The following is a 27,148-nucleotide window of genomic DNA, read 5'->3' as shown; positions in this document are numbered from 1 at the left end:
TATGCTGCTAGGATTGTGTATCAACATTAGGACTTGTGACATGAAAAGCTACTTTTGATGTAAAGGCTTTGAGATTCCTGCTTGTCTTAAGTTCACTTGTGTAATGTATGTACCTGTGAATATGCTCAGAGGTTTGTAGAGCTGTTGACACTGAGCCACGGCTGATCATGGTGTAATGGTGAGCACTCTGGACTTTGAATCCAGTGATCCAAGTTCATATCTCGGTGGGACTTGAGGCAAAGGATCATGTATGCTTAATGCCGCCGCAGAGTGTCTGATTAAGGATAACTGGTCTTTGACGGCGCCCCTTCGCTTTGGGAGAGGGTTGTCTCATGTCCAGCCAGTTATATGCCATATGCGTGGAGCCTTTCCTGCGCCTCTTGTGGAAGAGATGGACAGGGCTGGCTCTGCAAGGGCCGGGCGTGGAGGTCATCCTCTCGGCTTACGCTGATGACGTGCTCCTCATGGATGAGGATCCCCTTGACCTGCGGTGCCAGAAGATTCATTCGACTGCATCCTCCCTGAGGATAACTGGGAGAAATGTTCCGGACACCTGGTGGGTCAGTGGCGGGTGGACTCCCTGCCGGAGGAGCTCAGGCCTTTTGCCTGGAGCATGACCCATCTCCTCTATCTGGGAGTCTACCTTAGCCCCGACGAGGAAGCCTGGCCGGCGAACTGGCAAGAGCTGGAGGCCAAAGTCACCACTCGCCTAGGGCACTGGACAGGACTGCTCCGAGTGTTGTCCTACAGGGGTCGAGCGCTAGTCATAAACCAGCTGGTGGCCGCTATGCTGTGGTACCGGCTGGTCACTTTGACCCCTCCCCCTGCGTTTGTCACCAAGATACAGAGAAAACTGGTCGACTTCTTCTGTTTTGAGTCTCCTGCTTAGGGAGGGAGGGCAGGCGTTGGTGTGCATCAGCATCCAGCTTGCAACTTTCCGTCTTCAGACCCTGCAGAGATACCTGTACGTCGAGCCCCCTCCTAGGTGGTGTGCACTGGCGACGTATTTCTTCCGCCAGCAGCGCGACCTCAATTATGACATGCAGCTCCTGTTTGTGAATCTTCGGGGCGTTAGGACTGCCATGCAGGGGCTGCCTGTCTTTTACTAGGAACTCATCAGGGTCTGGAACAGAGTCGCCACCAAGCGCGGTTCTCCCCCGTCTGGATTGACAGCTATCCTTTTTTTGTGTATGCATGCCTGTTTACTGTGTGATGTCTGTAACACTGTTATGCCACACTGAATGTACCCTTATACTGTACACACCTTACCTGTACACCAGAGGGTGCTGCTAAGGGTTACCTGGATACGGCAGGTAATCCAGTATAAAAAGGAACTCACAACTTGTTGTCCTCACTCAGGAGCTGCAAATAAAGGACTACAGGTCTACACAGTTTAAGTATCATACCCTGCCTCGTGGAGTCATTACTAAAGGTGCCTACATACACCACAACTGGCGACGGAAATACGAGGTCACGAACTACACGCTCAATATGTCTAACCTCAGCAACTTCCAGCAATTTACAGAGGGGGAAGATTGTGATGCTTTTGTGGAAAGATTGGAACATTTCTTTATAGCCAACGACCTGGACGGGGACACACCGGCTACACTACCGAATAAACGCAGGGCCATCCTGCTTTGCAGTTGTGGGCCCACCATCTATTGTCTCGTCAGGGACTTACTAGCCCCGGAGAAGGCAACCACCAAGACCTATGAGCAACTTGTAGCAATCATACAGGAACAACTAAAACTGAAAGAAAGCATTCTCACAGCCAGGCTGTTCTACACTTACCGGCGACCCGAAGGCCAAGAAATTACTAAGTATGCTGCACACTTAAGAAGACTAGCTGCACCGTGTGATTTTGGCGACCACTTTAATGAAGCACTAAGGGAGATATTTGTCATCGGAATCGGCCACGAAGGCCTCCTACACAAATTGCTCTCGGCTGACATCACGGTCACCCTGCAGAAAGCAATCCAAGCGAGCCAGGCTTACATGGTTTTAGCCGGCGACTCCAGGCGAATACTGACCCAGGACTCTGACCCAGTGCACCGCATGGCTACTTCTAAAGGCAGAAATGCTGCCCCGAGTCCCGCAACTCTGAGTCTGCCACATGGGGCAAACCGGCTAGTCCCGTGCTGGTGCTGTGGAGGAAACCACAGGGCCCACCAGTGCCTCTACAAAGACTATACATGCAAAGGCTGCAAAGAGAAAGGGCACCTTCAGAGAATGTGCAGAAAACGCTTTACTCACTGCGTCACTGAAGGGTTAGCTGATCACCGGGGTTCCGAGACAGATGAAGAGGAAGTTGCTCAACCCCTGGAAGAAGAGTATGGAATCTTTACCTGCTCCAGCGAAAGTTCTCCTGGAGGATGGAAGTGGACATCGATGGGGTCCCAGTCTCCATGGAGATTGACACAGGGGCGAGCCAGTCTGTGATGAGCCAAACGACCGTTGAAAAAATTTGGATGAATCCTGCCACTCGACCAAAACTGTCTCCTGTCCAGGCAAAGCTGCTCACCTACACCAAAGGTAAAATCCAAATCGTTGGCAGCGTGGACGTCCAGGTCTCCCAGGGCAACGTGTTGAACAAACTCCCCCTGAGAATTGTAGCTGGGTAGGAATTGGATGAACCGGGTCCACATCAGGCGAAGTGGCCCTGTGGAAGAAAAGAGCACCACAGCCTACCTGCAGGAAATGGCTGCAGCACCAGCACCACGAGGAGAAACACTTGTAATCAAAATGGCCGCCGCCGTGCCACGAGTGAGCATGGAGGAGCATCACGTGACACCGAGCAGCCAATCGGATTTGAAGGCTCTCTTAAAGGAGACCGGTAACCAAAGACATTTAAAGGGGAAGTTTCAACTATTTGAGTACACGGACTTTAAAGCTAAAGATGCGATTAAAGGGTGCAAGTATGAAAATGTATGCAATGTAACAATGAATTGTGATGCTGGTTTAACTAATGTGACTAATGAGATGAATGCAGGTGTCAGTAAGGTTAAGAACAAGTTTATTATGCTTACCAATAATGATAGAGAATGTGAAATGCCTAATGTAAGCATGTCTATTGAAACCAGGACACCCAAAAGTGATGCAAGTGCTAGAATGTATAATGCAGGCTCGACTATGTGTGATCAAAGCCAAGGTGTCATGTATACCGGTAGGACACTGCCAAAGGACATTGGGTCCTACAGGGACCATGCTGATGCCAATGGAATCCCCCTGTGGGAGACCCCCAGGTCCAGCAGGCTACCTGACCATGTAGCCTGGACCTTTGGAATGAATGTGATGCCCCTTGCAGGACACACACACAGCCAGTGGGAGCAGACCCACTACAGGGACAGTGGTCAATGGGCAGCCCAGCCACCACCAATAGCAACCTGCACCAGACCAGCTCTACAGCCCCTGGCCACCATTGGTGGACAAGGAGCCCACCCAGTCTTGTGGCCCTGCCCATCACCCCACAACTACCCACATCACAGTGTATACACACCACCTACTGCTGCTGTGGCCACCCCTCCCCCCCCCCCAAGTGATCCCACAACAGTGACACCCACATGGTCTGTGTGTGAGGGAGGAGAAACGTACGAGGCCAGCCTCAAGCACAGGGGCCACACCTGGCAACCACACAACCCTCACCACAACCTCCCATAGCCCACCACTGATCACCTCCCCTGGTCATGACAAGAAGGATATGAAAAATGCTTAGGGGGGAGTATTGTTGTGTATGCATGCCTGTTTACTGTATCATGTCTGTAACACTGTTATGCCACACTGAATGTACCCTTATACTGTACACACCTTACCGGAACACCAGAGGGTGCTGCTGCTGGAGACCTAAGGGTTACCTGGATACGGCAGGTAATCCAGTATAGAAAAGAACTCACAGCTTGTTGTCCTCACTCAGGAGCTGCAAATAAAGGACTACAGGTCTACACAGTTTAAATATCATACCCTGCCTCGTGGAGTCATTATTAAAGGTGCCTACATACACCAAACCTTCGGGAGCCGCTGCTCAGGAATCCGTACCTCCACGAGCGCGGTTTTAGGTGGCAGGCGGAAGAGAGGGCTGTGTTTGGCAAGGTGACCAGGGTCAGGGACCTACTCGATGGCAGAGGAGTGGGCTGGATGCCGCCTGAGGAGCTGGCACAGCGCCTATCCTGGGCCGATGTCCGGTGCGTGGCCAATGCCATCGAGTCATTAAAAATAGCACTGGTCCCTGACTCCGTTAGGTGTGTCGAGGATGCTCATGCACATGGGGCGACCCCATCCGAACTGACCCCCAGATGGAACTTCTCATCAGCGCCAAGCCCCAAACCTCCCTCGGGAGCCGGTGCCTCACAACTTGGGCCTCCTCCGGGAAATCTCCTCCGTGTCTTTCAATTTTGCGTGGAGGGGATTCCTGTACGGGCTGCTCTTGCACACCCTCCACTTTGCCATCCTCGTCTGCCGTCCGGACACGCCATGGTGCACCATCTTGCCATCCGGAGGAGGCTCTCTATGCAGGAGTCTTCCCTTTATTTATTGGGGACTTGGCCTGGAGGGTGTTGCATGGAGAAGTCCCATGCAATAGGTTTTTAAGTCGTTTCACGGACTCCCAGGTCGCCTGCAATTTCTGCGGTCTGGAGTAGTCCGTGTTCCACGTCTATGTTATATGTGCGAGGTTGCAGCCCCTCTTCCAATATTTGAAGGGGCTGCTCCTCAAATTATGGTTGCACTTCAGTCCCACGCTCCTGATCTTGGGACACCCTGTGCGGAGGGGAGCGGGCAGGTCGGAAGGCCTCCGCGTAGGACTGCTCCTGGGCATGGCCAATGTGGTCATCAGCCGGTCCAGGCAGCGGGCGGTCGAGGGGGTCATTCAGCCCAACTGCCTGCTTCTCTTCTGCAGATACATTTGAGCCAGGGTGTCCCTGGAGATGGAGCATGCGGTGTCCACCGGTACGCTCGCGGCCTTCCGCGAGAGGTGGGCGCCGGTGGGACTGGAGTGCATCATCACCCCCTGTTATGTATGTGAACCTCACTTGTGTGTAAGACTTGCCATGAGGGGGCACACCTGTGGGAGACCTATGGGTCACCAGTGTACCCTGGAGCAAGCAGGTATAAAAGGCAGTCCACCATGCTGCTGCCTCACTTTGGAGTTATATTAAAGAGACCAAGGTCACAATGGTTTGAGCTTACAATACTGTCTCATGGAGTTATTCTGAACTTAACATCCCCAACAACAAAATTATAATTTGATCCTTTAATGTAAAAAGTTTTTTGGTTAATTTGTCGGTTCCAGTGCCGCTTTAATAAGGGGGCATTTGATTTATTGTTTTACACCAAAATAGTTGTAGAGCTGTTGACACTGAGTCACGGCTGACACATGGTGTAATGATGAGCACTCTGGACTTTGAATCCAATGATCCGAGTTCATATCTCGGTGGGACTTGCTTAACACCGCCACGGAGTGGCTGATTAAGGATACAGGTCTTTGACGGCGCCCTTTCGCTTTGGGAGAGGGTTGCGTCAGGGATGCCCCATGTCCGGCCAGTTATATGCCATATGCGTAGAGCCTTTCCTGCGCCTCTTGCGGAAGAGATTGACAGGACTTGCTCTGCAAGGGCCGGGCGTGGAGGTCATCCTCTCGGCATACGCTGATGACGTGCTCCTCATGGTCGAGGATCCTATTGACCTGTGGAGGATGCGTGAGTGCCAGAAGATTTATTCGGCTGCATCCTCCACCAGGATCAACTGGGAGAAATGTTCCGGACTCCTGGTGGGTCAGTGGCGGGTGGAGTCCCTGCCGGAGCAGTTCAGGCCTTTTGCCTGGAGTACCACCCATCTCCTCTACCTGGGAGTCTACCTTAGCCCCGACGAGGAAGCCTGGCCGGCGAACTGGCAGGAGCTGGAGGCCAAAGTCACCGCTCGCCTAGGGCGCTGGGCAGGACTACTCCGAGTGCTGTCCTACAGGGGTCGAGCGCTAGTCATAAACCAGCTGGTGGCCGCTATTCTGTGGTACCGGTTGGTCACTTTGATCCCTCCCCCTGCGTTTGTCACCAAGATACAGAGGAAGCTTGTTGACTTCTTCTGGAACAGCAGGAAGCACTGGGTCTCTGCTGCGGCTCTGAGTCTCTCGCTTAAGGAGGGCGGTCAGGCGTTGGTGTGCGTGAGCATCCAAGCTGCGACTTTCCGTCTTCAGACCCTGCAGAGATACCTCTATGTCGAGCATCCTCCTAGATGGCGTGCGCTGGCGACGTATTTCTTCACCTGCAGTACAGCCTGTTTATAAACCTGGGAGCTGTCCGGGCCACCATGCGGGTGCTGCATGTCTTTTACCAGGAACTCATCAAGGTCTGGAACAAAGTCGCCTGCAAATACAGCTTTCCCCCATCTGGAGTGGTCGCCATCCTTCGGGAACTGCTGCTCAGGAATCTGTACCTCCACGACCGCGGTTTTAGATGACAGGTGGATGAGGGGGCTGTGTTTGGCAAGGTGACCAGGGTTAGGGACCTGCTCGATGGTGGAGAAGTGGGTTAGATGGCGCCTGAAGAGCTGGCACGGCACCTACCTTGGGCCAACATCCGGCTCGCGGACAATGCCATCGAATCACTAAAAATGGCACTAGTTGTGTCGAGGAGGCTCAAGCACGTGGGGCGACCCTGTCCGAACTGACCCCTGTCCGACGGAATTCCTCATCATGCCTTCGCTAGCAAGGCTGGCATTTATCAACCATCCCTAGTTGCCCTTGAGAATTTGGTGGTGAACTTTCTTGAACTTCTGCAGTCCCCATGGTGGAAGTACTCTGACAATGCTGTTAGATAAGGAGTTCCAGGATTTTGACCCAGCAACAAGGAAGGACTAGTGATTTATGTGCAAGTTAGGATGATGTGTGACTTGGAGGTGGTGGTGTTCCCATGCACCTGCTGCCCTTATTCTTCTAGGTGGTGGAAATTGCGGACTTGGCTGGAGATACCAAAGAGGCTTTGGTGAGTTGCTGCAGTACATCTTGTAGATGGTACACCAGTGGTAGAGGGAATAGATATTTAATCATAGAATAGAATCATAGAAGTTTACATCACGGAAGGTGGCCATTTCGGCGCATCGTGTCCATGCCGGCCAACAAGAGGTCATCCTGCCTAATCCCACTTTCGAGCTCTAGGTCCGTAACCCTGCAGGTTACGGTACTTCGTGTACATCCAAGTACTTTTTAAATGCGGTGAGGGTTTCTGCCTCTACCACCCTTTCAGGCAGTAAGTTCCAGACCCCCACAACCCTCTGCGTGAAGCAATTTCCCCTCAAATCCCTTCTAAACCTTCTACCAATTATTTCAAATTTATGCCCTCTGTTTGTTGACCCCTCTGCTAAGGGAAATAGGCCCTTTCTATCCGCTATATCTAGGCCCCTCATAATTTTATACACCTCAATGAGATCTCACCTCAGCCTCCTCTGTTCCAAGAAAAAGAAACCCAGCCTATCCAATCTGTCCTCATAGCTAAGATTCTCCACTCCCGGCAACATCCTCGTAAATCCCCTCTGTACCCTCTCCAGTGCAATCACATCCTTCCTGTAATGCGGTGATCAGAACTACACGCAGTACTCCAGCTGAGGCCTAACCAGTGTTTTATACAGTTCAAGCATAACCCCCCTGCTCTTGTATTCTGTGCCTCGGCTAATAAGGGTAAGTATTGCATATGCCTTCTTAACCACCTTATCCACCTGGCCTGCTACCTTCTGTGGACATGCACTCCAAGGTCCCTTTGTTCCTCTACACTTCTGAATGTCCTACCACTTAATATGTATTCCTTTTCCTTGTGAGCCCTCCCCAAATGCATTATCTCACACTTCTCTAGATTAAATATCATTTGCCACTGTTCTGCCCACCTGACCAGTTGATTGATATCTTCCTGCAGTCCGCAGCTTTCTTCTTCATTATCAACCACACAGCCTATTTTTGAATCATCTGCAAACTTCTTAATTATACCCCCTATATTCAAGTCTAGATCATTGATGTATATCACAAAAAGCAAGGGACCTAGCACTGAGCCCTGCGGAACCCCACCGGAAACATCCTTCCAGTCACAAAAACACTCATCAACCATTAGCCTTTGCTTCCTGCCTCTGAGCCACTTTTGGATCCAACTTGCCACTTTGCCCTGGATCCCATGGGCTTTAACCTTCGTGAACATTCTGCCATGTGGGACCTTATCAAAAGCTTTGCTAAAGTCCATATACACTACATCGTACGCACTACCCTCATCGACCCTCCTGGTTACTTCTTTGAAAAATTCAATCAGGTTCGTCAGACATGACCTTCCCTTAACAAATCCATGCTGACTGTCCCTGATTAACCCGTGTCTTTCTAAATGTAGATTTATCCTGTCCTTCAGGATTTTTTCCAATAATTTTCCCACAACTGAAGTTAGGCTGACTGGCCTGTAATTACTTGGTCTATCCCTTTCTCCCTTCTTAAACAAAGGTACCACATTAGCATTCCTCCAGTCCTCTGGTACCACACCTGAAGCTAGAGAGGATTGGAAAATGATGGTCAAAGCCTCTGCTATTTCCTCTTTTGCTTTGCTTATCATCTTGGGCTACATTTCATCTGGGCCTGGGGACTTATCCACTTTCAAAGCTGCTAAACCCCTTAATACCTCCTCTCTCACTATGTTTATTTCAATTAATATTTCACACTCCTCCTCCTCGATAGCAGTGTCTGCATCACCCCTCTTTTGTGAAAACAGATGCAAAGTATTCATTAAGAACCATATCCACATCTTCTGCCTCCACACACACATTACCCTCATGGTCTCTGATAAGCCCTACCCTTTCTTTAGTTATCCTCTTGCTCTTAGTATATTATAATTAAGCCAGTGGACATGGTGCCGATCAAGTGGACTGCTTTGTCCTGGATAATGTTGTGCTTCTTAAATGTTGTTGGAGCTGCACCCATCCAGATAAGTGAGAATATTCTATGACACTCCTGACATTCCCCGTAAGTGGTAGAGAGGCTTTGGGGAGTCGGGAGGTGAGTCACTCGCCACAGAACACCCAACCTCTGAACTGCTCTACTAGTCACAGCTTTTGTGTGGGTGGAACAGTCATCTGTTAAGTTTCTGGTCAATGGTGAGCCCCAGTGGTGGGGAACTCAGTGATGGTAATGCAGTTGAATGTCATGGGAACATGCTCTCACTTGTTGGAGATGGTCATTGTCTGACACTTAGTTGCATTTGCGCCACACATCATTGACCTTCCCGTTATCATAAGGCCAGAAGTGGGGATGTTCGCTGATGATTGCACAGTGTTGAATTCCATTTGCAACTACTCAGATAATGAAGTAGTCCATGCCCATATGCAGCAAGACCTGGACAACGTTCAGGCCTAGGCTGATAAGTGACAAGTAACATTTGCACCACACAAGTGCCGGGCAATGACCACCTCCAACAAGAGAGAGTCCAGCCAGCTTCCCTTGACATTCAACAGGATGACCAGCTCCGAATCCCCCACCATTAACATCCTGGGTGTCACCATTGACCAGAAGCTTTACTGGACCAGCCATATAAATACTACAAGAGCAGGTCAGAGGCTGGGTATTCTGTGATGAGTAACTCACTTTCTGACTCCCCAATGCCTTTCCACCATCACTTGCCTGGATGAGTGCAGCTCCAACTATACTCAAGAACCTTGACACCATCCAGGACAAAGCAGCCCGCTTGATTGGCACCCCATTCACCACCTTAAACATTCACCCCTTCCACCACTGGCGCCCAATGGCTGCAGTGTGCAGCAACTTGCCAAGGCTTCTTTGATGGCACCTCCCAAAGCTGCGACCTCTACCACCTAGGGGGTCAAGGGCAGCAGACGTATGGGAACACCACCACCTGCAAGGACCCTTCCAAGTCGCATACCATCCTGACTTGGAAATATATCACCATTCCTTCATTGTTGCTGGATCAAAATGCTGGAACTCCCTCCCTAACAACACTGTGGGAGTGCCTGCACCTCACAGACTGCAATGGTTCAAGAAGATGCCTCACCACCACCTTCTCAAGGGCAATTAGTGATGGGCAATGAATGCTGGCCTTGCCAGCGATGCCCACATCCTTTTAATGAATAATTTTAAAAAGTCTGCCTGCACTGGATTTTGCCCAGGCCTTGCTGCGTGCGGGTATGAACTACTTCATTAAATGAAGAATTGCAAATGGAGCTGAGCACTACAATCATTAACAAACAGCCCCACTTCTGACACTATGACGGAGGGAAGGTCATTGATGAAACATCTGATGGTAGTTTGGCCAATAAGGACTTTGAAGATGAATGGGAGGTTGGAGATGGGATGGTAGCTGAATAAGATGGATAGGTCACAGGTAATTTTTTTGATGATTGGGATAATGCCATTTTTGCAACAGGAGATAGATCATGCTTGGGGAAAGGAAACCATTGAGGATGTCGGCTAACATGGGGACTGCGAGGTGGAGTTGAGTGGGCAGGAGTTGAACAGGGAATGGATTTGGGGAGTCGAAGGTGGTCCTCGTAGTCGAGATGAACTTGGGAGAAGACAGGGAGGAAGACGGATGAGAAACTGGAAAAATACAGAATTCTGGGCTAGAGTAGTTGGGAGGCTGCGACAGGAGGAAGAGGTGGAGGAAGCTGCATGGATGATCTCTGTATATTTCATGTTTGACATTAGGCTGGAGGGGTCAAGGAAGAGCAGTTTAAGAATCCTTAAAAAATCTGCTGTATTCCAAATCCAATTTTATGCTCTAACCTCACTACCCAAAGTTGTAATATCAGTCTTCGTAACAAAATATTTTATCTATTTGTAAAGCTAATGTTATGTTTGCCTATCCTGCTTTTTCATTGCTATTGCCAGATGAAAAGTAAATATTATATTTATATGTTCGTTATAGGGTGTCAACCTTGGACTAGTGGTAACGCACTCTCTTCTGACTTGAAGGATATGGGTTCAAGCCCCACTCCAGGACTTGAGTACTTGGGTAACACATTAGTGTAGTACTGGCGGGAGTGCAGTCTTTAGATGCGAGGTAAAGCTCTGTCTGTCCTCTCCAGTGCACATAAAATCCTATGGCACTTATCAAAGAAGAGCTGGTCAACATTTATCCTTCAACTGCATCACTAAAACAGTTTAATTGGTCATTCATCTCATTTTAGTTTATGGGACCTTGCTGTATGTATTTTGACTGCCGCATTTCTTTACATCACAACAGTGACTATACATTAAGAGTATTTCATTGGCTGTGAAACACTTTGGGATGTCCTGAAGTCATGAAAGGTGCAATATAAATGCAATTTCTTTCTGATGATACCCATAGTGCATTTGGCTGTTAATTTAATGCCAAACAACTGTTTACATTTATTTTTTATTACTTGTAAATCAATCATTATGTATTGAACAATTAAAAATGAGCAATTTGCACAACAGCTGTGTCCCATAACCATGAATCCTGAAAAGCCACCCTGTCAGCCTGTAAATGACTGAAGATGACTTTTTCCAGCAGTAAACATAATACATTTTCAGCCATAGCTCTGCTATTACTAAGTTAATTGCTGCAGGAATTACTTTTTTTATTGGTTATCAATTGCTGTTTCAAAGTATTGTACCGATCTCTCATATCATGCAGCGCCTCTTTTTGGTGCAAGCTTGTAATGTTTATCTTTCATTTTGTGTACAAGTAGGGTTTTAAGTTGAAAGCTTTCATTTATTATTCAGGACAACATGTCACTAAAAGCCAAGGTCAGTATGTTGTTTCATTGAAGATAACTCCAGAATGAAGGCAGATGCTAATGATGATAAAAATATAGCTGACTTTTTAAAAAATGTAACAAGCATTTTGTTATTTTTAGTCCAGTCATGCTGACGTTTAGTGGGAGCTGCTTCACTGCCCCAATAGATAAGGTGTGAAAGAATTTGGCTTCTCAATTGCATTGAGAGAATAGATAGAGGACTTTACAAAAGCTGGATTTGGTAGGATTGTGCACTGTGACATTTAAACAGGAGTGTTTTAAAAAAAGAATCTTGTACGTTTTCACACAACTGAATGCAGCTGGTTTGTGTGTGTGTGTATATGTGTGATAGGCAATATGTTTTAATAAACCAATGAAATGAAAGGGTAAATTCAGTGCTTCCAGTAGAGAGACATGCACACGTGAAGTGAGCATCGGTTGGAGATCGGACCGATCCTCTGACCTGCGCTTCCTTCAAGTGTGTCTTCCCCATTGAGAGTACAGGATCGTTGAATTTTTGCCAGCCTTACCTTTTCTCAAGTTCCAGTTTTGGTCACACTGACCTGTTATATGGTCAGCAGTGTTGAGATATAATCCTGTTTGCAGTTTTAACAGATTTTTTTTTTGTCAGTAATCCTTTTCGATCTTAACCTTTCTCTGTGACTTCTTATCTTGTAATTGTGTCTATTCCTCGCTGCGGAATGCAACTAAGGAATCAGGACAACAATCGCTCCTATTGTTACCCAAAAAGTCTGCTGCAGTCTTGAAGTCCATCCTGGTTCCAATTACAAAATTGTGGTCTTACATATTCCTTATTTTATATTCGAGAGAGGGCAAGCAAATGATTTTTTCTGGGAATGTATGCATGTTGTTTGTGAAAGAGTCTACAGGGCAGTAGTAATACCCGTCCTCCTGTATGGCTCAGAGATGTGGACCATATATAGTAGACATCTCAAAGCGCTGGAGAAGTACCATCAGCGCTGCCTCCGCAAGATCCTGCAAATCCCCTGGGAGGATATACGCACCAACATTAGTGTCCTCGTCCAGACCAACATCTCCAGCATCGAAGCACTGACCACACTCGACCAGCTCCGTTGGGCAGGCCACATCGTCCACATGCCCGACACGCGACTCCCAAAACAAGCGCTCTACTCGGACCTCCTACACGGCAAGTGAGCCCCAGGTGGGCAGAGGAAACATTTCAAGGACACCCTCAAAGCCTCCTTGATAACGTGCAACATCCCCATTGGCACTTGGGAATCCCTGGCCCAAGACCGTGCTAAGTGGAGGAAGAGCATCAGGGAGGGAGCTGAACACCTCGAGTCTCGTCGCCGAAACCAAGTGCAGACAGCGGAAGGAGCGAGCGGCAAATCAGACTCCCCACCCACCCTTTCCTTCAACCGCTGTCTGTCCCACCTGTGACAGAGACTATAATTCCCGTATTGGACTGTACAGCCACCTGAGAACACAATTTTAGAGGGACTGCCTATGATGATGATGATTGATTGATCTCATAATTTATCACATGCAAAGTTATTGAAGAGGCAGGTGTGCATTGGAGTAGATTTTCCACTTGAATACTGACTAGTAAAATTGATGGTAGATGGCTGCATATGGGACAAAAATGTTAGTAGCCTGTGCAAAGGTTTCTTGTATCTTCTTGTATATTTCAACCTTTGCAAAGGCTGTCCGGATTCCTACATTGCAACAATGACTACACCGCTAAACTACTTCATTGGCTGTAAAGCGCTTTGGGGCATCCTGAGGTCATAAAAAATGTTGTTTCTATCAAAACCATGTGGAGGTAGTAAACTGACTCTTCGTCAGAGCAGGACAGAGCATAATACTTGAGCCCCAACCCCTGTTTTAATCAAGTGGAGAGGGTGCTGCATGAAAGCGGCCCTATTTGCCATTTCAGGACATCATTCGTAAAGGACAGGTTTGCAACATGTCTGGAAGGAAGCGGAAAGCTTGAGGGCACAGTTGACCATTGTTGCCATACAATACATGTTAGCTACAAGTGTCCTTGCAGTAGGTGGCACAAATCTGTCATTGCTTCACTGATGGTTTGGACGACTTTGAAAAATTCAGATAGCTGTATTTCTGCTGTGAATGCAGGTTTGAGGGATATTGGCAGGTGAGTGGAGTCTGTCTCTAGTGCAGCCTAACATGGCTGGCATCCCATTGTTGCCCCTCTTATTTAAAAAAACATATGCAGAAGGGGATCCCCATGTGGCAATCTATGGTGCCAATATTTTGGATGATTCAAAAAATGGAATGCTAAAACATTTGGCACAAACCCGAATCCTTCCCCTATGCAACACAGTGCTGACAGGCATAAAATGGAACAAAAAGCAATTTTTTAAAAAGCTGAAAAACCACATAAAATAATGTTTTCTTATAAGCCTGCTTAAATGTTTTTTAAATGCTCCAGGGACTTGAGCACGTAAATCTAGGCTGGCACTCCAGTGCTGCACTGTCAGAGGTGATGCTGTCTTTCAGATGAGATGTTAAACCAATGTTTACTCTCTCAGGTGAACATAAAAGATCCCATGGCACTATTTCGAAGAAGAGCAGGGGAGTTATCCTCAGTGTCCTGGCCAATATTTATCCCTCAATCAACATAACAAAAACAGATTATCTGATAATTATCACATTACTGTTTGTGGGAGCTTGCTGTGCACAAATTGGCTGCCGTGCTTCCTACATTACAACAATGGCTACATTCCAAAAAGTATTTTATTGGCTGTAAAGTGCTTTGAGACGTCCGGTGGTTGTGAAAGGCACTATATAAATGCAAGATTTTTTTTCTTTTTGCATTTCTGCATACAACACAGCCCTGGATACCAATGTTATATGCATAGGTTTGTAAACATGGGAAAATTGCTGGATGCCCAAATATACATCATTGGGGCCTCATTCAAATATCACAATTAGAAAACTGGTTGGTGCCATTTGAAAACTCGCCTGGAAAAGTAAGTGAGGTATTAAATGGTCAGAAATCCCATGTATCTGATCTCTATCCATATTTCCATCATCTACATCTATTTATCGGATATAACTGAAAGTCTACTCTACTCTGTTAGCATTAGTATTTCTTGACCATCACGGGGTCTATGTGTCATTGTTTATTAACATGAGATGCTGTCTTTAAGCTTTTTCTGATTTTGATGGGCAGTTCTGTCTCTTAAGAGCAGCATATGGATAAATTCTTCATTTGGAGAACACACATCTGAGTCACGGTAGCAAGAAAAGACTCCATGCGATTATTTTTTCATTGCATTCATAATAGGAAGTTATCATAGTCTAAAGTTATCAGAGAATCCTAGAAGTTTACAGCACAGAATGAGGCCATTTGACTCCTGAGAACTGATTAGACTTTAGAGCACTTATTGTTTTGGAACATGTGCTGTATTAGGTGAAGGACTGCTTTATCTAAATCTGATTGATCTTAATAAACACACATTAGTAGTGCTAAACAACCTATTACCAAGCCCAGCAGTCTGAACGGCCTGTGAGCACCATTGGAGCAGGCCAGGGAGCGGAAGGAGCAGCATGGTGGTGTACCACTTCAGGGAGCAGCACGTGCTGGAGCAGGAGAGCAACGGTAGTGAAGAGTGACGTCATCAAAGTCCAGGTCGGTGATTGGAGCGTGGGCAGGTACAGCAGGAGCGGCGAGGTCGGGGCGAAGGAGCGGCGAGAGATTGTAGAGGGACGTGATCAGGGCCCAGGAGAGGCGTGAGTGCGGGGCCCAGAAGAGGCGAGGGCCCAGAGGCAGCACGGGCCAGCCCACACTGCAATATGTGTGTGCACTAGGTCCGTGCAGCAGAACTGGTCTCCAGCCGTCTTGGTTAATCCTTGCTACTGGACCAAGACCTAGCTCTGTCAAGCCCGTGTGGTGGCTGGTGTGCAACGGCCACCACATGTTAAAAAAATCCACGCACAGGCATCTTCCACCCTTCAAGATTTAGTTCAGATCTGGAATTTTAGGTCCATCATTGAAACACCTGTGAACTTTTTGACATGGAAGCAAGTCATCCTCGATTCGAGGAACTGCCTATGATGATGATTACTGTGGTGTTCACTGTCTGTTGGGGAGATCGGAAGTAACTGGTGATATTCCATACTATTGCTTTAGCAGTAAAACATCATTCTTATGGAGGTCTGCTATTCCTAAATACTTTGTGCACAATGTCACATTATGGTTCATCAGTTCATACTTGCCAATGGAAGCCAACTTTTGCAGTGGGCACATACATATTAAATAGCCCGAATTGTAACAAAAAACATTAAGTTTGCAAAGCTGATGACATTCAACTACCTGCTTTTCAAGAGCTGTGTTCTATTCTCTTTGTTTCATGCTACTTATTGGTTGCAGATAGCAGTTTGTTTTGTGAATGGAAGTTTGGTATTGGCAAAACGTTGGCTTTTTGAAATGATTACAGTAGATAGTATCTGGCTGACTATTGATCTTCAGATCAACTCAAGTATTCAAGTTTGTAAATGCTAATACTAAAATTGCAGGTCAATCTCCCAGACCGGGAGAGAGTGCAATAGGTATTCTTCCCTTTTTCCATCTTTCACCCCTCTCCAACACAACACCATCTATTAAAACAATAGATGTTGATGACCATAACAATGATGATAAAGAAAACTGAATTCCAGATATAGTTTTATTTAAGATGCATTTTTTTCTTGTATATAGGGCTCCTGGGATTGGGAGTAATATATTACCACGGATTGAGGATTGGTTAATGGACAGGAAACACAGGGTAGGAATAAATGGGTCATTTTCGGGTTGGCAGGCTGTAACTAGTGGGGTACTTGGATCTCAGCTATTTACAATCTGTTTCAATGACCTTAGATAAGGGGACCGGGTGTAATATATCCAAGTTTGCTGATGATACAAAGCTAGATGGGAAAGCAAGTTGTGTGGAGGATTCAAAGAGGCTGCAAAGGGATATAGACAGGTTAAGTGAGTGGGCAAGAACATGACAGATGGAATATAATGTGGAGAAATGTGAAGTTATCCACTTTGGTAGGAAAAATACAAAAGCAGAATATTTTTAAATAGTGAGAGATTGGGAAATGTTGGTATTCATAGGGACCTGGGTGTCTGTGTATATGAATCACAGAAAGTTAATGTACAAGTACAGTAAGCAATTCAGAAAGCAAATGGTATGTTAGTCTTTATTATTGGAGTATAAAAGTAAAAATGCCTTACGCAATTTTATAGGGCATTGGTGAGACCACACCTGGGGTACAGTTTTGGCCTCCTTACCTATATTTGAGTTGGAGGGAGTACAATGAAGGTTACTAGACAGATTTCTGGAATAGAGGAATTGTCTTTTGAGGAGAGATTGAGTAGACTAGGCCTATAGTCCCTAGAGTTTAGAAGAATGAGAGGTGATTGAATATTTGAAATTTATAAAATTCTTAAGAGGCTTGACAGGGTAGATGCTGGGAGGAGGATATTTCCCCTGGCTAGGGAGTCTAGAACTGGGGGGTCACAGTCTCCAGAATAAGGGGTTGGCCATTTAAGACTGAGATGAGGAGAAATTTCTTCACTCAAAGGGTTGTGTATCTTTGGAATTCTACACTCCAGAGAACTGTGAATGTTCAGTCATTGAGTATATTCAAGACAGAGATCAATAGATTTTTGGATATTAAGGGATATGGGGATAGTACGGGATGAGGGAGTTGAGTTAGAAGATCAGCCATGATCTTATTGAATGGCAGAGCAGGCTCGAAGGGCCAATTGGCCTACCCCTGCTCTTATTTCTTATGCTCTTATGTTCCATATGCAGGCAACCCCATTTGAGATGTGGAAAATGCTTCATTTTGTCCTTAAAGGGACAGTTGCATCTAAACACAAATGGGTGAAAGCTGTTTCTGCAGGGAGTCCTCCAATTTTCTACTAGATATTATAGTGAGAAATTGGGAGAAGTCACTTGGAAATTCCAGATGAAAGTGACTCTAGTCGGACCAAATTGATTCAGTATTCGTCGATTCGTTTGGCTCACTAACAAAAGATCTTATGGCTATCTTTTGCAGCAAAGCAAGAGAAATGCTTTAACATGTATGTTTTAAAATTTCAACTGCCCCATTCTTTTCCTCCCCTCTCCCAACCTACAAAGGTGGATGGTTCATCGTAGCAAACTAACTTTCCATCATGGTCCAGGTGAGTTATTGGCAACATTTATAACTGGAGAGAAATGAGTTCCGATGTCTGTAAAACTTTGATATAAATATTCCTGTCGAAAATGCTGGAAATACTCAGCAGGACAGGTAGCAGCTGTGGAAGGAGAAACCAAGTTAACGTTTCAGGTCGATGACCACATCGATTTGAAATGTTAACTCTGTTTCTCCCACCACAGATGCTGCTTGTCCTCTGGAGTATTTTCAGCATTTTCTATTTTTATTTCAGATTTTCATCATCCACAGTATTTTTCTTTTATATAACTCTTCCTGTTGGACGAGCTCACTATGCTTCAGATTAGCCAACTTTAATCAGCAAATGAAAACAAAGGCTTCCTCTTCAATACATGAACAAAGTAGGAAGGGGGTCAGTTGAATACTCTTGACTGAGTTCTGATTTCATTGCAGATCAAGAAGCGACAGCAAGATGTAGTGGGATTCTTGGAGTCCAACAAGATTGAATTTGAAGAGATTGACATAACAATGTTGGAAGACCAGAGACGGTGGATGTACCATAACATCCCACAGGAGAAGCAGCCTGCCAAAGGAAACCCACTTCCACCTCAGATATTCAACAATGATGCATACTGTGGAGTAAGTGGACAACTCTGCTTCTACCATCTACAGTCTGCTAGAAAATGTTGCATAGTCATAGTTGTCAAGTGTACAGATTCAGTGTTTTGCCAAAAATCTTTTGGCAGGGGTTGTGCTATCAGCATTGTTTTGCTTTCATTTTATTTTTTTCCTTCAATTCATATTTTTATTCTTGTTAGAAACATAGAAAATAGGTGCAGGAGTAGGCCATTTGGCCCTTTGAGCCTGCACCACCATTCAATATGATCATGGCCGATCATTCACCTCAGTACCACTTTCCAGCTTTCGCTCCATACCCCTTGAACCCTTTTGTGCTGTTTCTCCAGGGTTTCTGCCGATCTTCTGCTGAAGTTACCCCAGTTGGTGGGGAAAACCTCTGCAGGAATTAATGGTGGAATTTTTAAATATTTTAAACTCCTCATCTTGCCAATCATACAGCATGGAAGGAGGCTATTTGACCATTCTTGCCTGAGCCGCCTCTCTGAAAGAGCTATTCCATTGGTCCCACTCCCCTGCTCTTCCCCCATAGCTTTGCAAATATTCCTTTTCAAGTATACATCCTTCTGTTTCCTTCTGTTTTGCGACTTTTGATATGGCATATTTCTGCTGAAACTGTAAACTTTAGTGAATTGATTTTGAGGGGGTCCAGCCCCAAAGTATAATTGAATGGTGTTAACATCCACAGAAATAATGAACCCGATGGCCTCAATTTTCATCTTCAGCTTGGAGCGCCATGAGTGCCTATTGGAAATTTGGGCAAGTGATAGCCACGATTTTCCGTCTCTTCATATTAGTAGATGGAAAAAATGGGCGACATTGCCTGAATTTTTAATACAAAAGCAAAATACTGCAGATGCTGGAAATACTCAGCATGTCAGGCAGCATCTGTGGAGAGAGAAACAAAGTTAACGTTTCAGGTCGATGGCCTTTCGATGATCTCATTGAATCATATAAGATTCCGAGGGGGGTTGACAGGGTAGATGCTGAGCTGTTGTTTTTCCTGGCTGGAGAGTCTAGAACTCGGGGACAAAGTCTCAGGATAAGGGGTCAGCCATTTAAGACTGAGAGGAGGAGGAATTTTTTCCAATCAGAGGGTTGTGAATCTTTGGAATTCTTTACCCCAGAGGGCTGTGGCTGCTGAGTCATTGAGTATATTCAAAGTTGAGATAGATAGATTTTTGGACTCTAGGGGAATTAAGGGATTTGGAGATCAAGCTGGAAAATGGAGTTGAAGTGGAAGATCAGCCATGAGGTTATTGAATGGCGGAGCAGGCTCGAGGGGCCGAATGGCCTACTCCTGCTCCTAATTCTCATGTTCTTGTGTTCCATTCCCACAGTTGTTTCCTCTGCCCGTCAAAAGCAGAATTAGCCTTTTTGATAATGCCTTAGTTGGATTATTGTATCAGAATGGAAGGAGTTTTACTCTGCATCTGGTTAGTGTCTAATGTTGTCACGGACTCTTCAGAGTTTAGCTCCCGAGCAGCAACATCCCATACTTGAATGAATATCATAAATGCTCAAAAAATAAAATCAATTTGGAGAAAAAGGGGCAAAAACTAAAGGAACACCCCATAAGGACCTGTAACTGTGTTATCCTTGAGGACTCCTCTAAAGAATGTTATCAACTAAATTTTTTAAAGAATTGCATTTGTTTTAAAAGAACCTAATCCATGTCACTGTCTTCAAGGCAGTTTTTCTGCTGATCCTCAAAGTATTTCACACAAAGTAGCGAACAGTGGCAGGCGCTTGGAACTGCTAGGCAAAGAAATGTTACATTTCAGCACATAGCTTCACAAACAGAAGATAACGGGGTCCAATCAGGGTGGCTTCACAGTAAGTTTTTTTTAAAGATTTAGTTCAAGGGTATATAGATATCATGTAGCGTCTTATTCTGAAATATTCCTTTGAGGTCAACCTAAAGGGATAATTTGACAAATTTGAGCCCTTAATGCACGGAGAGGAAAAGTAATGGAAGAAAATTGGGTGGGCTCAGTTATGGGTCTGCGATTCTCCCTGCCCAACTTTCCTCATTGTATTCCACTCAGCCAATGCTTTACACCCAGGTAGTGCCCAATCAAGTACCGTGACCTGCAACACCTACGATTTGAACGATATCTTCAATGATAGAAGATTGTTTGCGTAAAAGACTTGCATAAAACATGACAGAGTATTCGTGTTTACCACATGATTTTTATAAGGATTCCAAGATGGTAAAATAAAGGAATGTACTCTACATGTCTTGAAATAGTTTAGTGAAAGTAAGGATAGTTCAAATTTACAAAATAAAAGTGATACAAGAATGGGCCTTGCCTTTTGTAGGCCTGATTTTCTTGGAAAGAGGGTGCTGCAGTTCTGCTGAAATAGCTGCGATCCGGTAAAGTGTTCCCTAGCAATTACATTTATATTGTGCCCCCGCTACAGAAAATAATCCCGATGATGTATGTGCTTTTCTCATTCAAAATCTAATTGAATGACAACAATAAGAACATAAGAAATAGGAGCAGGAGTAGGCCACCTGGCCCCTCGAGCCTGCTCCGCCATTTAATAAGATCATGGCTGATCTGATCATAGACTCAGCTTCACTTCCCTGCCCGCTCCCCATAACACTTTACTCCTTTATCGCTCAAAAATCTGTCTATCTCCGCCTTAAATATATTCAATGACCCAGCCTCCACAGCTCTCTGGGGCAGAGAATTCCACAGATTTACAATCCTCTGAGACAAGAAATTCTTCCTCATCTCAGTTTTAAATGGGCGGCCCCTTATTCTGAGATTATGTCCCCTAGTTTTAGTTTCCCCTATGAGTGGAAATATCTTCTCTGCATCCACCTTGTTGAGCCCCCTCATTATCTTATATGTTTCGATAAGATCACCTCTCATTCTTCTGAACTCCAGTGTGTATAGGCCCAACCTACTCAACCTATCTTCATAACTCAACCCCCTCGTCTCCGGAATCAACCTAGTGAACCTTCTCTGAACAGCCTTCAATGCAAGTACATCCTTCCTTAAATACGGAGACCAAAACTGTGGTGTATGTAGCACACAAATTACTGACTCCACACGGTCTGGTGTTAATCTAACTGCTGTGACCTTCGTCCTTTATTGAACAGCTCCAGAGTGACTCTCAGTTGTGGTGGTCAGCCTTTTATACTGCCTCTTGCAGGTACTTTCAGGTCTCCCACCACAGCGCCCTCTGTGGTGTCCCATTGTGCTTATTAAACATTTAAGGTACCAGGACGATACACACATCAATACATAACATCACACTTCCCCCCCAGGACGCAGGACTATACACACATCGATACATAACATCTCACTTCCCCCCGCCAGTCCCGAAGCCTTTGCTGGGGATCTCGACCTTGTTTGTCCAACGGAAGGCAGGTATGCATAGACAGTGCATTTGTATGGTACATGTTATCTGGTTAACGTCAACAGATTGTGGATACACTGAGCAGTTACATTAAATAGTTATTAACTGGTAACGGCTCCCTGATTTCCTTATTAGCTCTTATCATTAATTGTACTTCATATCCATTATTTTACACAAACACAGTGACCATTCAGCATTAAAATATTAATTCTTATTATAAATCCGTCATCTCACATTAACATAGCTCATTTTAGACTCGCTCTTGCCTTACAGAAGTCACTTTGTGAGGACCACCACGTGGTAAGGCCCTTTTAAGACTCCCGGGTGCATTTCCTTTTTAAGGCGCCATCTTTGATACAGCAGGATTCCAGGAGGCTTCTCCTTGGGCGCTGCCATCTTTGCTGCTCTGGACACGAGGCCGCCGCCATCTTGCTCTCCGCCACTCCAGATGCCCTCTGCTGCCGCAGCCTCCACTCCCCTCCCCTCCTGCAGCCGTTGTCATCGCTTCTCCGGCGGCCACCATAGCCGCCTCCCCTGCGGCCACCGTGGCGGCCTCCTCTGCGGCTGTCGTGGCTGCCGACCTCCAGCTGCTGCCGCCGCCCGACTCTCCCTCTGCGTGGGCCCCTCTGATCCGCCGGCCATCCTGGATCCCTCGCACCCCGCCTGTAGCGCCCTGCCAGCTCACCACCCCCCCCCACCCCCCACTAGGCCCGCCTCTGCAGAGCTGCTTGCCTGTGGGGGCTGAGGCTGCAGGATCTCTGTGTGAGGTCCGGGGCTGGGGCTTGCCTGTGGGTGGATTGAGGCTGCAGATCCAGCTCGGACGGCGCTGCTCTCTGGGGACCCGGGGCATGGCAGCACCCCGGGGAGCAGCAGCCTGTGGAGTGGTGACGTCTTCCCAGCTCCCACGGACCGTCCCCATCCACCTCCGGCCGAGGAACATCGGCCCATCGCTTGCAATGACCCACAAAGGTAAACCGTGTGTCTCATCCCCATGGGATACCTGCACCTTCGCTCGACCAAGAACAGGTATTAGTTCCCTGGTGTAGGTACGCAGCTTCGCCGTGACCGGGTCAATCCACCGTTTATCAAAAGTTCTCTGACTCATCAACGATGGACCGGAGCCCATATCCACTGCCATACTCACAGGGACTCCATTGATTTTTACTTCCATTATCACTGGGGGCGAATCGTCGGTGCACGTATACAGTCCCAACACCTCATCCTTCCACCTGCTCCTCGCTGAACAGTGGATCATCCCCCATCTCCTCAGCCACATGGTGAGTCCGATTTCTTTTACACAAAAGCTGAAGGTGGCCTTTGATGTGGCAGGTATTGCACATGTACTCCGCAAACCTGCACCGGTGAGCCCCATGGCTTCCTCCACAGCGCCAGCATGGTGCTGCTTGATTGGCCCCCCTCGGCAGACTCTGAGTTCCAGGATCCCGAGGTCCGTGCTCTCTGCCCCGGGCAGAGCCACGTTCTGCAGTTTTGCCCGTGGTGGGCGCTATCCTGTGGACAGTGCCTACCGGGTTCGAGACTGTGTGGATCATTTGTTTGGTGCTGCAAGTCGAGGTTATATGTGCCTGGCTGATGGCGATGGCCTTTGTCAGGGTGACTGTGGGTTCCGTGGCCAGCAGCTTGTGAAGGAGGCCCTCATGGCCAATCCCCATAACGAAAACGTCCCGCAAAGCCTCGTCAAGGTGTGCGCCAAAATCACACGGCGCCGCGAGTCTCCTGGGGTCCACAGCATATTTGGTGACATCCTGGCCCTCAGGTCTGCAGTGATGGTAAAATTTGTATCTGGCCGTGAGGATGCTCTCCTTCGGTTTCAACTGGTCACGAATGAGTTCAGTCAGCTCCTCGTATGACGTGTCCCTGGCACTCCCAGGTGCCAGCAAATCCCTGACGAGACAGTAAACCTCATCGCCACAACTGGAGAGCAATATTGTCTTACGCTTCTCAGTGCGTTCGTGTCCTCCGTCAGATCGTTTGCTGTGAAGTAGTACTCAAGCCTTTCCGTAAAGGCCTCTCAATCCTTTAGCGAGCCCAGAGTAGCCAAGGTTGCGTGGAATTCGTCCGCTTCCTTGTCGCCAATGTGGTGTATGTAGCACACAAATCACTGACTCCACACGGTCTGGTGTAAGTCTAACTGCTGTGACCTTCGTCCTTTATTGAACAGCTCCAGAGTGACTCTCAGGTGTGGTGGTCAGCCTTTTATACTGCCTCTTGCAGGAACTTTCAGGTCTCCCACGACAGCGCCCTCTGTGGTGTCCCATTGTGCTTATTATACATTTAAGGTACCAGGACGATACACACATCAATACATAACAAAAACTGTACATAGTACTCAAGGTGTGGCCTCACCAATACCCTGTTCAGTTGTAGCAGGACTTCTCTGCTTTTATTCTAGGGTCCTGAACTTAAGGAAAGGTAACTTCGATGGTATGAGACGCGAATTGGCTAGAAGAGACTGGCGAATGATACCTAAAGGGTTGACGGTGGATAGGCAAAGGCAAACATTGAAAGATCACATGGATGAACTTCAACAATTGTACATCCTTGTCTGGAGTAAACATAAAATGGCGAAGGTGGCTCAACCGTGGCTAACAAGGGAAATTAAGGCTCGTGTTAAATCCAAGGAAGAGGCATATAAATTGGCCAGAAAAAGCAGCAAACCTGAGGACTGGGAGACATTTAGAATTCAGCAGAGGAGGACAAAGGGTTTAATTAGGAGGGGGAAAATAGAGTATGAGAGGAAGCTTGCTGGGAACATAAAAACTGACTGCAAAAGCTTCTATAGATATGTGAAGAGAAAAAGATTAGTGAAGACAAACGTAGGTCCTTTGCAGTCAGAATCAGGTGAATTTATAATGGGGAACAAAGAAATGGCAGACCAGTTGAACAAATACTTTGGTTCTGTCTTCACGAAGGAAGACACAAATAACCTTCCGGAAATACAAGGGGACCGAGGGTCTAGTGAGAAGGAGGAACTGAAGGAAATCCTTATTAGGCGGGAAATTGTGTTAGGGAAATTGATGGGATTGAAGGCTGATAAATCCTCAGGGCCTGATAGTCTGCATCCCAAAGTACTTAAGGAAGTGGACCTAGAAATAGTGGATGCATTGGTGATCATTTTCCAACAGTCAATTGACTCTGGATCAGTTCTATGGACTGGAGGGTAACTAATGTAACACGACTTTTTAAAAAAGGAGGGAGAGCGAAAATGGGTAATTATAGACCGGTTAGCCTGACATCAGTAGTGGGGAAAATGTTGGAATCAATGATTAAAGATGAAATAGCAGCACATTTGGAAAGCAGTGGCAGGATCGGTCCAAGTCAGCATGGATTTATGAAAGGGAAATCATGCTTGACAAATCTCCTTGAATTATTTGAGGATGTAATGAGTGGAGTGGACAAGGGAGAACCAGTGGATGTGGTGTATTTAGACTTTCAAAAGGCTTTTGACAAGGTCCCACACGAGAGATTGGTGTGCAAGATTAAAGCACAAGGTATTGGGGGCAATGTACTGACATGGATAGAGAACTGGTTGGCAGACAGGAAGCAGAGAGTCGGGATAAATGGGTCCTTTTCAGAATGGCAGGCAGTGACTAGTCGGGTGCCACAGGGCTCAGTGCTGGGACCTCAGCTATTTACAGTATACATCAATGACTTAGATGAAGGCATTGAGTGTAATATCTCCAAGTTTGCAGATGATACTCAGCTGGGTGGTGGTGTGAGCTGTGAGGAGGATGCTAAGAGGCTGTAGGGTGACTTGGACAGGTTAGGTGAATGGGCAAATGCATGGCAGATGCAATATAATGTGGATAAATGTGAGGTTATCCACTTTGGTGGCAAAACCACAAAGGCAGAATATTATCTGAATGGCGGCAGATTAGGAAAAGGGGAGGTGCAACAAGACCTGGGTGTCATGGTACACCAGTCATTGAAAGTTGGCATGCAGGTACAGCAGGCGGTAAAAAAGGCAAATGGTATGTTAGCCTTCATAGCTAGGGGATTTGAGTGTAGGAGCAGGGAGGTCTTATGTAGTGGGGAAAATGCTTGAAACTATCATTAAGGAAGAAATAGCGGGACATCTAGATAGGAATAGTGCAATCAAGCAGACGCAGCATGGATTCATGAAAGGGAAATCATGTTTAACTAATTTACTGGAATTCTTTGAGGATATAACTAGCATGGTGGATAGAGGTGTGCCGATGGATGTGGTGTATTTAGTTTTTCAAAAGGAATTCGATAAGGTGCCACACAAAAGGTTACTGCAGAAGATAAAGGTACGCGGAGTCAGAGGAAATGTATTAGCATGGATAGAGAATTGGCTGGCGAACAGAAAGCAGAGAGTCAGAATAAATGGATCCTTTTCGGGTTGGAAATCGGTGGTTAGTGATGTGCCACAGGGATCGGTGCTGGGACCACAACTGTTTACAATATACATAGATGACCTGGAAGAGGGGACAGAGTGTAGTGTAACAAAATATGCAGTTGACACAAAGATTAGTGGGAAAGCAGGTTGTGTAGAGGACACAGAAAGGCTGCAAAGAGATTTAGATAGGTTAAGCGAATGGGCTAAGGTTTGGCAGATGGAATACAATGTCGGAAAGTGTGAGGTCATCCACCCTGGGAAAAAAAACAGTAAAAGGGAATATTATTTGAATGGGGAGAAATTACAACATGCTGCGGTGCAGAGGGACCTGGGGGTCCTTGTGCATGAATCCCAAAAAGTTAGTTTGCAGGTGCAGCAAGTAATCAGGAAGGCGAATGGAATGTTGGCCTTCATTGCAAGAGGGATGGAGTACAAAAGCAGGGAGGTCCTTCTGCAACTGTATAGGGTATTGGTGAGGCCGCACCTGGAATACTGCGTGCAGTTTTGGTCACCTTACTTAAGGAATGATATACTGGCTTTGGAGGATGTACAGAGACGATTCACAAGGCTGATTCCGGAGATGAGGGGGTTACCTTATGATGATAGATTGAGTAGACTGGGTCTTTACTCATTGGAGTTCAGAAGGATGAGGGGTGATCTGAGAGAAACATTTAAAATAATGAAAGGGATAGACAAGATAGAGACAGAGAGGTTGTTTCCACTGGTCGGGGAGACTAGAACTAGGGGGCACAGCCTCAAAATATGGGGGAGCCAATTTAAAACCGAGTTGAGAAGGAATTTCTTCTCCCAGAGGGTTGTGAATCTGTGGAATTCTCTGCCCAAGGAAGCAGTTGAGGCTAGCTCATTGAATGTATTCAAGTC

The 27,148-nt window shown here is 46.5% G+C and overlaps 1 protein-coding gene across 1 annotated transcript in view; it reads left to right on the top strand.

Annotated features, from left to right (window-relative positions):
- sh3bgrl2 (SH3 domain binding glutamate-rich protein like 2) overlaps nt 1–27,148 on the top strand; it is a 118,314-nt gene that overhangs the window by 30,092 nt on the left and 61,074 nt on the right. The window contains exon 2 of the mRNA XM_070885581.1: nt 18,334–18,519. Within this exon, the coding sequence (XP_070741682.1) occupies nt 18,334–18,519 (186 nt within the window). The remainder of the gene's footprint in view (nt 1–18,333; nt 18,520–27,148) is intronic.

This window comes from Pristiophorus japonicus, chromosome 7 (assembly GCF_044704955.1).
Source record: "Pristiophorus japonicus isolate sPriJap1 chromosome 7, sPriJap1.hap1, whole genome shotgun sequence".
Classification (NCBI taxonomy): Eukaryota; Metazoa; Chordata; class Chondrichthyes; family Pristiophoridae; genus Pristiophorus; species Pristiophorus japonicus.
The sequence above is the reverse complement of the archived record's forward strand: the minus strand, read 5'-3'. Positions and strand labels throughout refer to the sequence as shown.